Source organism: Pelmatolapia mariae, linkage group LG1, assembly GCF_036321145.2.
Source record: "Pelmatolapia mariae isolate MD_Pm_ZW linkage group LG1, Pm_UMD_F_2, whole genome shotgun sequence".
Classification (NCBI taxonomy): domain Eukaryota; kingdom Metazoa; phylum Chordata; class Actinopteri; order Cichliformes; family Cichlidae; genus Pelmatolapia; species Pelmatolapia mariae.
This window is the reverse complement of record NC_086227.1, coordinates 27,242,584-27,254,690: the sequence shown is the minus strand read 5'-3', so window position 1 is coordinate 27,254,690 and position 12,107 is coordinate 27,242,584. Positions and strand designations below refer to the sequence as shown.

The following is a 12,107-nucleotide window of genomic DNA, read 5'->3' as shown; positions in this document are numbered from 1 at the left end:
TTAGGCATGCACGCATAAATATGCACACACACACACACACACACAAACTTGGCTTGAGAGCTTGGCATGGGGTGCAAGAGATCAGTGTGTGGTGTACTGGCTCACCTCAGAAACCTCTGAAAACAATTACTGCTCTCACAGGGCTGGTCAGGGCACAGCTTGTACTAATAGGCTGGACAATTGAATTGAATTGAATGGAACTGAACTGAATGAGATGAAGTGATTTGAGCTGAATTAAGATCATTTAAGTCAAATCTGATGTTAACATGTTTTATCACATACATGAAAGAAGTAAGACACACAATAAAAAAGCTGAAACAGCGTGGTGCTTTATTATCTCTGCAGGAATTAATATGACTGAGCAGAGAGGCCAGAGAAGGCCTGTGGAGACAAACATCCTAAAGGCAGACCAGTTGGACCCCATTCATCTGTCACTAGGCATTGTTCTTTGATGTATTTTCTTGGGCGCTCATCTTACGTTTACCTATTCTTTTATCATGCGTGGGTTCGATACAAGGAGTGAAATGGAGTGTTTGTGTATGTGCATGCATGTGTGTAGCCATATGCTAATGCTGGTCTGTCTCTCTGTCTCTCTGTCTCTCTGCGGGGCCTAGAACTGTGGCCTTTGTGAGATAATCAGCATAATTCTTTTGACAAATACACATGGTTATTCTTAATTAGTATCACATACTGTCCCCCTGGCTGCAGCATGCCTCTCTACCTGAATATCACGCATACCCACAGATGTGCAGTCTCTCTCACACACACACACACACACACACACACGTGCGTGAACAGTTCTCGGGACACATTGGTACATACAAAACAAGATGCTCCATATGTGGCCTTACTTGAGTAAATAAAAACAGATACCAATACATGTGCACATGGTTTAAGGAACACACATGCAGGCTGGCACTTTAATTTAGGCACTCAGTCCACAGGGCCTCTTCTTTAGCTCACACACACACAGGAGAAGTCAGAAGAAAGATACGGAAGATTGAATAGATTGCTTCTTTGCAGTCAATGTTAAGTTGTGTTGAACCATGTAAGATCCAAGAGCTCTTTAATGTATAAATTAGCAAGACCTCTTCCTTTCTTTTCTCTTCTTTCCTGATCATTGTCTCCATTTCTGTACTTCTGTCTTGTTTACGCTGCCTCCCTGTCTCTCTTTCTTTCTCTTGACCTCCCTTTCCCCCTCTCTGTTCTTTTGCATTTTGTATGATTAACTGGTGACTTTGATCATCCGCACACATATGCACCAGCCCATGCAGACTGAATTTAGCTTGACAAGAACCTTTTCCTTTCATATCTTAGATTGCAGCTTTCCCCATGGTCCTTGATAGGTTGGCTGTGGGTTTGGGTGGTTTTTGTTGGCAGTTTTACTTCTACAGTATGTAGAAGTTCAGGTGTAATATTTCAGTGTTTCACAAAGTGGAATACTTTTATATTTTGTAAAGCACTTGATACATGCAGATTACTCACCATTTGGAAGCTGGCCCCAACATTGAAGTGAGGTCATAAATACCTATTGCTGAACTGGAAGAAGCAGGTTGGGAACTACAATCCCAGCTGTATGGTTTTCAGTATTTTCATATATGTGCTCCCACTGATTTATCTAGTGGATTAAATTAAATTTACCTGATAACTTTCAGTTCATGTCATGATTTATTTTGTAGTTTTTCATGTATGCCATTACCTACGCGTTGTCAGATACCTTAAAAGTGTTTGCTTGGTGTGGCTGTGTTTGTCTTTGTGTGTCTTTGCACGCTGTGTGTGTATGTGAAAGTGCATGTATGAGAGAGGAATAGTTATTGAGGGAGCTGTTAATGTAATGTAATAGTTGTGTGTTTCAGAGCTACACTGTTTGATTACAGCCTGTCTGCGTGCCTGTGTGTGTGAATTTCACAGTGCTTGATTGTTGAGTGTGTGCGTGTGATGTAGCGAGCAGGCCGTTAATGTGGTGTGTTTCAGTGATAAAGTGTTTGAATGTATTGCCATCTAGAGGCATGTAGCAGAGTCTCCACGCTCCTATAAAATCTGCCAGCGCCAGATGCTGCTATTGACAATGTGCATATGTTAACCGCTTTATAGGCCACATGCCTCACATATTTCACTGGCTTTTAAGGTAGAGAGATCTCTCATTCCTGCTCACTTAATCTGTCTCTCCCTTTTGCCACATCTATCTTTTTTTTCTCACCCGCTTTAGCTTTCTCCCCTCTTTTTCTACTTCACTCAATCTCTCCATGTCTTACTCTTTCTCTCACCCCCCCCCCCCCCTTCCTCTGTCTCACCTTCTTTTATTTGCTTCATCAGTTATTAACTTACTCACCTCTTACTTTTTCTCTTTTAACTCTCTGCCCTACATTACTCTACTGACACATACTTTTTTTTATTCCACTGTCTTTTTTCCTTTGTCTCCATTTCTCTCTCCCACCACCCGTTTCTCTTTCTATCTCTTCCCATCCTTTCCCCACCCTTTCTCGCTCTGTCCCTCCCTCCCTCTGTCTACTGAGAAGTGCTGTGATTTGCAGGAGGATTTAGCTTGTGTCTAGGTGTCTAGGGGCTTATTAATCCTATTTTACTGTGGATGAAAAATATGTTGGCTTCCAGACATGAAAACAGTGAATACATGCATTCTGGTTGTTGTTCAGACAGTTCATCCTTGGTGCCAAGCTACGGTGATTTGTCTGGGTTTTCATTTGACTCAGTTTGAATCTGAGTCTTTTTGATCCCTTTGACGCTGCATTGAAGTGGGTTACCAGTTAATCTCTTTACATATGCTCGGTTATGTGAAAGCATACAGTCCTGAACAGACAATTTTAACTGCAGACTCAACTCTTGAAAGAAATGTAATCTCCTGTGTTGTATATCCACACAAATATGTTCACACGCACACTGAAAAACATCACTCTCATACCTGCTTCAAAGCGCACAGTCATAAACAAACACAAAATCAAATAGGCAATGCTACATCCTGGAGCCTGGTGCTCCCAGACTACCATGTCATCGCACGCTAGGGCCTTTTGAAACAACAGTGTGTCTCTTATCAATTAGTAAATGGTGTTCCCTCTGTATCACACACACGCATACACACTGCCCCTGTGTCTGCCAGGGTGTTGGGCTAGGTCCCACTGCCTAAAGCTACTGGCAGACATCCTGTGCCTGTGTCTGTTTGTGTATGTGATATGAAAGGGTGCATGTGTGACATAAACACACAATCTGGAAGCTTTGAATTCACCCATAAGGGACAGCTGTCTGCCTGCCAGTCTCTCTCTCTCTCTCAGTCTCTGCCACTTTTCTGGTGTCTGCTTACCACTGCAGAGGATGTATGTTGAAATGTTGATATGGCAAATCCCAAGTTATGTCATCTTAGCTTGCCATTGTTTCAATGCTCCTTTTCATTCCATGTTTTAATGAGTAATGCTCTGGTTTTTATTCATGCAGGATTTGTTTGTGTAACTAATTTTGTCTCTCCCGTCTCTTGCTTTGGCTCTCTACCCGCTTTCATGTTAGCCTTTATGTATCTGCCATTTTTTTCCTTCTTAACGCCTGACCAATTATTCTGTTGTCTTCACCCAACCATGTCTTGACCCCACTATTCTTCTTCCCTGTTATCTCTTTCTCCAACCTTTTTTCTCATGATGTTACCTTTTTATCTCCTATCTTTTTATATCACACACTGGTCTTTTTGTCTCTCTCAGGATTCACAGCTAGAGACAATAGTCTATGGTCTTGAACCATACAGTCAGTACAGTCTACGAGTAGAAGCTTTGAATCAGGCAGGTAGGTTGAATTTGTTGAGAAACTAATTTAAAAGATTATTTAGACCAGCTGCTGAACATCCCCAATGAATCTGTCCTGTATCTTTTCAGGCAGCGTGTCCAGTCCGTGGGTGGACATTAGGACCCTGGAGGCTTCTCCAGCCGGCCTGCCTAACTTCACAGTGGAGCAGAGAGAGCAGGGCAGGGCGTTACTGCTCAGCTGGGATCCACCACAGTCTCCAAATGGAGTCATCACGGTACATCGATACACATAAGAAAATCACTGAGCATATACCAAATGGTGTGGTCCACCTAAGATAAGATGCAATAGTAACAAGGTAGTTACGGCAATATAGCATACATAGACCCACATGTGAAAGTCCACAAGACCCCCAGAAACATGAAGCACAATATCCCAATGTAGTTTATATGTGCACAACTTCACATATTTTTTTGGTGTATGCTACATGTGCAACCTGCATCTGAAGTCAGTGCTGTTCGCATGTCCTACTTAAACCCATATGTTTCATATTTGTCTTTAAATTTCTCTTCTTTCTCTCGTCTCCTTTTGCAGATGTATAACTTGTACAGTGAGGGGAACCTAGAGTTCAGTGGTTTGTCACGTAGTTTCCTTTTTCGGCGTTTGGAGCCATGGACCGTTTATACGCTGACTCTTGAAGCTTGTACCTCAGCAGGCTGCACAGGCACCCCTCCTCAGCACATTGCCACAGCAGCAGCACCACCTGCTTCCCAGTCTCCCCCTAGGCCTCTCTTTGTTGGCTCAGACCAGGTGTCACTTACCTGGGGCCCTCCTTCTCAACCCAACGGGCCAATTAAAGAATATTTCTTACTTGGGAGGCATTTGGAAGAAGAAGGGAGTGGGAGAAGTAAAGAAGAGGATATTGAAAGGGGGAAAGTAGGTGAAACTCTTAAAATGTCTAAATTTAGAGTCAATCTGACCAGTTGTAGGAGGGCTTGATAGAATATACTAGTGGTCCCAGTTTATAAAATCTTGTTTTATGTCCTGTTTTTTACTTATATATATTTTAAAAAATATCACAGTTTACGAGGTTAACAATTAAAATTGCATTAATATTGTGCTACCAACAGATCCTCTTCAGAGAAGCATCCCCACCACAGGCTGAAACCTACTCCTATACAGTATCTGGTTTGCGTCCATGGACACAGTATGAGTTCAGTGTCTGTACTTATAACCCAGCTGGGCACACTTGCAGCCCTTGGGTAACTGTAATGACCAGACAAGCCCCCCCTCGTGGCTTAGCGCCCCCAACAGTGAGTCATCTCCAGGGCCGGCCCAGTGAGGTAGTGGTGTCCTGGACTCCTCCTTTGGAGCCTAATGGAGTACTTCAGTCTTACAGGATTAAGAGAAACAACGTTAGTTTCTCTTTCAGTTTTGACCCCACTGTTCTCAGCTACACAGATGAAGACCTCCTGCCTTTTTCAGCATACAGGTATTGCTTTTTTTGTTTGTTTTTTGTAGCCATACTATTTTGTAGTTTCTGGTTAACGACTTTATAAATGTGAGGCCCAAACTTCATTTTATTTTGTTTTTGTCCACAGCTACTCAGTCATAGCCTGCACGTCTGAGGGATGTATCACAAGTCCTCATACAAACATCACAACTCTAGAGGCTCCTCCTGCCATAGTGGAAGCTCCCAGAGTGGACAAAATCACATTCAATAGTATGCATGTTTCCTGGAGTAAACCACTAACACAGAATGGAGAGGTGACTCAATATGTGCTGAAACTTAACAACGAACAGGTTTATCGTGGAAGAGACCTAAATACAGTGTTATCAGGCCTGCAGCCACATACATCATATACACTGGTTCTGCTGGCTTGTACTAGTGGTGGATGTACTGCCAGTCTCACAATGTCCACTTCAACAGAGGAAGCTCCTCCCACTGGCCTGTCTGCCCCGACACTTAAGGTTGTGTGTTTATCTTTGACTTGTATTTAAAACCTTTATTGCCAGCGTTTATTTTCTGCTAGCGTTGGTTATTTTCTATTTTATAAATTGAGTTATTTACCAAATATTAAACACAACTGGGGAATCTGCTTGATGTGCTTTTATGTTTCATTTGAAGGTTACTGGCCCAGAGTCAGTGGAGATTAGCTGGAGACCACCAGAGCACCCTAATGGCATCATCACAGGGTACGAACTCCGCCGAGATGGAGAAGTTATCTATGTTGGCACGGAGACGCATTACCACGACTTCATACTTTTGCCAAGCGTGGAATACAACTATGTTGTCAGGGCCAACAACAGCAGAGGCGCTGTGAGCAGCACAGTAGCCACTGCAAAGACACATCCATCAGCTCCGTCTGGTGTGGGTCTCCCAACATTAACACCTGTAGGACCAAACCGGGCAAGTCATCATTTATTTAGTCATTGTGAGTGAGAGCTGAATCAAAATCTTGTTGATGAACGTTTTTTATGCTGTTCTTTATCTTACTAGGTGAGAGTAGAGTGGCAACCTCCAGCCCGTCCTAATGGAGACCTAGTGAGTTACACTGTTTATCAAAGAGATCCAGTCCAGCTCAGGATCATCAGCAGTGATTTCACTCCACAAGATAGTGCCTTCTCAGAAAGACACACTATTCTTCATGGGCTGGCTCCTTACCACAGGTCAGTCAGTCTCCACGACTCTCCAACCTTTAGGCAGTAAAACATATTTATTTATTATTATAACTGTGTGTTTTTAGATAAAGTTTGACAGGTAGCTATATATGCTCAGTGTAGCTTTTGCTGGTGTTATATTTCTTTGTTTCCCAAACTGGTTGCAGAAATGTTTTGCAACTCAGTTTGACATTTCAATGGACAATGCTAACAGTAAAACTTCAAAAATTTCCACAACTGAGGGAATCATGTACAACCGATTAGTCGCTACAAGGAACAGTTTCACTTGGTTTTACTTTAAAAAAAAAAAAAAAAGAAGAATTTAAAATTCTAATAATCTATTATGTTTATTTAAGTCTCTATATTATTATTTACGTTCGCATGGACAATTAAGCGTACAAACCACAAAACAAAAAACTTGTACGGTGTAATGTGAAATGGACAGAATCAGTGATGGTGGCTTTTCAAAGCAGGAAATCAAAAAAGAAAAAGAAAGACAACTTTTAGCATTTTGACAACAGTGTGGACCTACCATTGTACTATGTATTCCTGAGTAAGGCTGCATGTGCAGTTGGCTGGCTATTTCTGTGTACACATAATGTGTGTGAACCCACAGGATTCAAAAAATGTGAGCTCATCAGCCTTTTCTATATGACGTCTCCATGTTAATGTTCTGTTTGTCCCCTGTTTCTGTTTTCTATTTGTGGGCAGGTATGAGGTGAGGGTGGAAGCTTGCACAGAACTAGGTTGTTCCTCCAGTGACTGGTCATCTATACTCACGCTGGAGGCTCCCCCTACTGGACAGACAGCACCACTGTTAGACCTCCAACCTGACAAAGACACCAAACTACAGACCAGCTTTCTACTCACCTGGTCCCCTCCAGCTCAGCCAAATGGTAGAATCCTGTATTATGAGGTGCACCGCAGACTGGATAGCCCCACGGCCACCCACAACAGTGATGCAGCAACAGCTGTTTACAGGAATTCCTCTACTACGTGGAAAGATAATGGACTCCACCCATACACTGTATACCAGTACCAGGTATATTATTTGTTTTGGGTAGAAAAGAAGGTTTGAAAGTGTTGACAGTAGACATTAGTAGTCACTAGAATCACAGACATAAAGTATCTGAGAGGTTTTTAACATTTTCAAATGATTTTTTTTTTTAAATATAGAGGTTGAAGGCTTGATTCTGCAGAGCATGAGTACCCTGCTTTTTGTCTTCTGCACAAGTCAGATCACACACACGCATACATAAAGCAAAAAGACCACTCTCATGCATCAACTGGTATGACATCCATATACTCGAACAATCGCAGACACACAAACACACGAGTAATCAGACAGGTGTTAAATGGAGTGGTCCATATTCATGCTGTTGTGCTCGTGCATTGGTACACTAATTGACAGGTTAGCCCTTTGGAAGCAACAATAACATTAGCATTCCTGCCTGTCAGACATATGAGCTGAGGCCAGAGAACCGGTGTAATTGATTGAGTTTGCCTGATTGTAGCACCGTCTTTATTTACGAGGGTCCTAATTTATGACATGAGGAGGGAGGGAAGGAGGAGCTTTGGGAGATGACGAGCGGGCAACAGAGCCATTAATCACTGGGCCCTCTGAGCACCCCACTTCCTGATTACCAGCCAGCCAATCGAATTAACTGTTAGCCTCCTTGGTAACAGAGCTTGTACTGGAAAGACCTTTTAATGGTGACCGCTACACGTCCCCTGAGGATTTTCCTCTGGGGAATTGGGGTGCATAAACAATGCGGCGTTGAGTATTGGTGAAGTCATGTGTTTTTTGTTTGGGGTTTTTTTTGTCCACGTAAACATAAGTGAGTGTCTCAGAGTGCATAGAAACTGTAAACATTTATAGATATTTCATCTCACCATGCATTTCTCTGTGTTTCTAAGCATTAAGTGATGTTTTCTTAGTCAGTGTATTGATCTGTCTTTCTGTACACACTGTACCACTTACCTGCCTGTTTGTTTTACTCTCTGTCTGCCCGACTTTATTTTTATTTAGCTGTTATGTTATGTCTGTTACCGGGACCTCATCCTTTCTCTCTCTGTGTTTCAGGCGTACACAAGGACAAGTCAGTTCAGTTTAGCACACCACAGCACAGAGAGAGAAATCATATTAGGCTAATTACACTGGGTCATAAGCTTCTATTGACAGCTTTATGCTTGGTTTTAATTACTGCCCACTTTCACACAACTTAGCCCCTTCACCTCAACTAGATGCACCCGCCAAGTAGTACCGTCAGCCTATCAGAGCACAAAGTTTGATTCCGCAGTCCAGCCGTCCAATAAAAAGGCTGGAATACTATCTGGAAGTTTCCTGAAGTCGTTTGTTGCCATGGTGGCTCATTTGCTGCCACAGAAGCTAACAGGGTATATTTTTATTTTTTGTCTAATAAACCAAATCATGGCCCAATGGAAGAGGGGAGGACAAGAGAGGAGAGAAAGCAGTAAAAAGTCTGTAGATGATATAGGGACAAGGAGATTAGTTCTATCTTTTAGCAGTGGATCAAGGGCAAGGTGATCTGGGCTGACTTTAGCTGTGAACTTTTTCTTCCATTCTGTCTATGTGGCACAAACTTTTTAATCAAACCACAAAAACCATGCATCTCATTGAAGCTTACACTGTGTTGCTACCAGGGTAGGGAAAAGATGGTTGTTGCTGGGTAGAAGTATTTTATTGCTGCAGTTCATAATTTCTTATGGCAGCAGTAGCAAATTTGATTTATACCATCTCAAGCAACAAGTCATGTGACAGTTCCTGCGCAGGATCTAAAAATGCTGCTAAGAAAATTCATTTAGCTGATGCTATTGCTCTTTTTTTCAGCCTGTTTAAGTGTGCTTTCTTTGTTCCAAATCCAAATTTTTATAACAGTAAGAGTAAATGTGACTGGCCACAGGTAACACCGTTGCAGGAGAACATGCAATCAAGGCCATAATTAATGTACAGTAGAGAACTAATTACCTCTCAGTTCCCCTCTGTACGCTACTAAAATTTTACAACAGTACATACATTTGTTCATTTACAGTAATAATACTTAGGAACCATTCATATTTACATATATACATACATACATATATGCTTTAGGATTCGTATATGCAACATTTATCCAATTAAAGTTTCTTTTTCTTTCAGTTCTCCAGCAGTTTCTCTTTTTTCATCAGTATCAAAGGATTTGTAACACATAAACACATAAAGTATCAGTATGATGTCAATAACCTAAATAAACATCATCTACTATTGTGTTTCTATCTTTTTAAAAGATATTTGGACTTTCATTGCATTTTTCTACATATTTAGTGTATTGTTTTCAAATTCGGAGAACATATATCTAAATATGTTTTTTGAAAATGAAGTTTACATATGGCTGCATTTTCTAATGAGTTTGTTGATTCAAAAATATAACCACTGAGCTACAACTTTTGTGTCACTTATAATAACCATGTTTTATCTAAAAACATGCAGTTTAATTGCAAGAGGAGAGCAGCTGCCAGTCTGAAAACACTATCAGTAAAGTGTTAATTTCACATGAAAAGTTTTGATATTCTTGAGAAATCTGTTAGCAGAGCAGGTGATGAAAGCCCAGAAGTTTGCTCTAACATATGTTGTGTGTCGTGGGAAATAAGTACAATCTAAACATAATCTTATCTGTAGAACTAAACTTATCTGTATCTATATACAAAAGAACACCAAGTTTAAATTTCTCCTGATTCCTCTGTTTGCTACCCTGCATCTTGCCCACCTTTCATCCTATCTTCCTTCCCCCCCGATCCCCAGTCGCTCCATCCTCCATTCTTCCTTCCTCTCTCCATCTTGGTCCATCTGTGCTGTCACTTAGATCAATCAGTCTGATTGATCACGGCCTAATTGACTATTATTGAGGTTAATTCAACTCGTAACACCCCTGCATGCACATGCATGCACGCACAAATCTTGCAATCATACCCACAAACAAAAAACCCACACGCACAGACACACACTTTCAACACTAAAGCTCAGACCCATCCATCTGCCTTCTGCACTACTTCTGACAGGCTACAGATGACTTACACATGCAAATCTCCACCCTGCCTGACCCTGTGCTGTGTACACCTTCTAATTATACCCAAAACAACCACACAAATAAGATTGCTCTATGGCGTGTGTGTGTGTGTGTGTGTGTGTGTGTGTGTGTGTGTGTGTGTGTGTGTGTGTGTGTGTGTGTGTGTGTGTGTGTGACTCCTTGATGAAGGTGAAAAGTAATTGTCATGCAGATATGTTAGTGGTGAGTTGCATGGTGAAAAGGTTTTGCTCTGACTGCTGATGGTAGTTTTGATGGATGGTCCAGTGAATTGATGTATAACTTTCTGTTGGTCTGGCGAATACTGGGTAATTAAGAGAAGCCGTCTTCATCATGAAGAGTTCATAAAATGCATCTGAAATCCTAATGTTTGGGGTAAATAGTCTGTATCACATGTTCTCATTTGCTTTTATACATCAGTTATTGACTTGTGCTTGCATAATGTGCAAACTGAAAAGTTACCACATAACTGATAAATGTGTGGTCTTATCGGACAGGTGTGGGCAGTCAATTCAGCTGGTCATTCAGCCAGTCCATGGGTGAGTGGAAGAACAGGGCCTGCCCCACCTCAGGGTGTAGGACCCCCTATTTTTCTGCATGTTTCAGCAACGTCAGCTGTAGTGGACATCCATGCTCCTGCGCAACCCAATGGGATTATTAGTCTTTACAGAGTGTTCTCACTGGACCACAACAACCACACTCTGGTAAAGAGTCTTCTACTATATTCAGTAATACACTTAATAATAACTTGTCCTTGTTATGTTAACTTAAACACATTTTACCCCTCTCTGTCCTTTCCCTGTAGCTCTCAGAGGGTACATCGCATCCGCAGACACTCCACGATTTACGTCCATATACCCAGTACTGGGTAGGAGTGGAGGCCTGTACTTGCTATCAGGTAATAATACTAAATGTAGGGTAGGCATTATACTCAGGGTCTATACAACTATACTCGGTCATTAAAGTTGAATACTATCTGGTAATATGTGGTATCTTTGTTGATAGTCTGTGCAGAGTTTGGATGTTCTCTCTCTGTCTGTGTGGGTTATCTTCAGGTCCTTCAGCTTCAGCTGCAGACCAAAGACATGCTTGGGGTTTGGTTAATAAGGGATTCTAAATTGGCTGTAGGCTTGAGTGTTTGTCTGTCTCATTGTGTTAGCCCTGCAACAGATTGGCGACCTGTCCAGGGTGTACCCTGCCTCTTGCCCTGTGACAGCTAGGATAGGTACAAGTCCCTGTTGCCAACCTGATTTAGATAACTGGAAGAAAATGGATGGGAAATATTTATGATTACCTCACCTATTGGTCAAATTTCAAATGCCGATTCAAATACTTACATCTATTTTGCTGATTGCAAGTCATTCCCGAGTATTGTAGTTGCAAGTGAGGCCATATTTTTTAACACTTTTAAAATCTCTTCTTTGTGAACCATCATCAGTGCTGTAGCCGTGGTCCGCTGAGTGAGCTCCACACTCTTGCTGCTTCCCCAGCCCACCAGCCTCCTCCTCGCCTTGTCACCGTGACCTCCCGCTCTGTTCAGATGGAATGGGATGAGCCTTTGTCGCCCAATGGACTCATCGAAAGGTAGGACAAAATCTTGAATTACATTTTGTTCTT

At 41.8% G+C, this 12,107-nt stretch overlaps 1 protein-coding gene across 6 annotated transcripts in view; it reads left to right on the top strand.

Moving 5' to 3' along the window:
* ush2a (Usher syndrome 2A (autosomal recessive, mild)) overlaps nucleotides 1-12,107 on the top strand; it is a 216,882-nt gene that overhangs the window by 197,060 nt on the left and 7,715 nt on the right. For 5 of the 6 annotated variants that reach the window (XM_063477546.1, XM_063477553.1, XM_063477570.1 and 2 more), the window contains exons 75-85: nucleotides 3,705-3,786; nucleotides 3,876-4,021; nucleotides 4,339-4,680; nucleotides 4,875-5,236; nucleotides 5,346-5,715; nucleotides 5,873-6,154; nucleotides 6,245-6,414; nucleotides 7,117-7,447; nucleotides 10,988-11,194; nucleotides 11,296-11,388; nucleotides 11,929-12,074. In XM_063477546.1, coding sequence (XP_063333616.1) covers nucleotides 3,705-3,786; nucleotides 3,876-4,021; nucleotides 4,339-4,680; nucleotides 4,875-5,236; nucleotides 5,346-5,715; nucleotides 5,873-6,154; nucleotides 6,245-6,414; nucleotides 7,117-7,447; nucleotides 10,988-11,194; nucleotides 11,296-11,388; nucleotides 11,929-12,074 — 2,531 coding nt within the window. Of the gene's footprint in view, nucleotides 1-3,704; nucleotides 3,787-3,875; nucleotides 4,022-4,338; nucleotides 4,681-4,874; nucleotides 5,237-5,345; nucleotides 5,716-5,872; nucleotides 6,155-6,244; nucleotides 6,415-7,116; nucleotides 7,448-10,987; nucleotides 11,195-11,295; nucleotides 11,389-11,928; nucleotides 12,075-12,107 lie in introns of those variants that run through there. The other variant, XM_063477578.1, reaches the window with a different exon arrangement.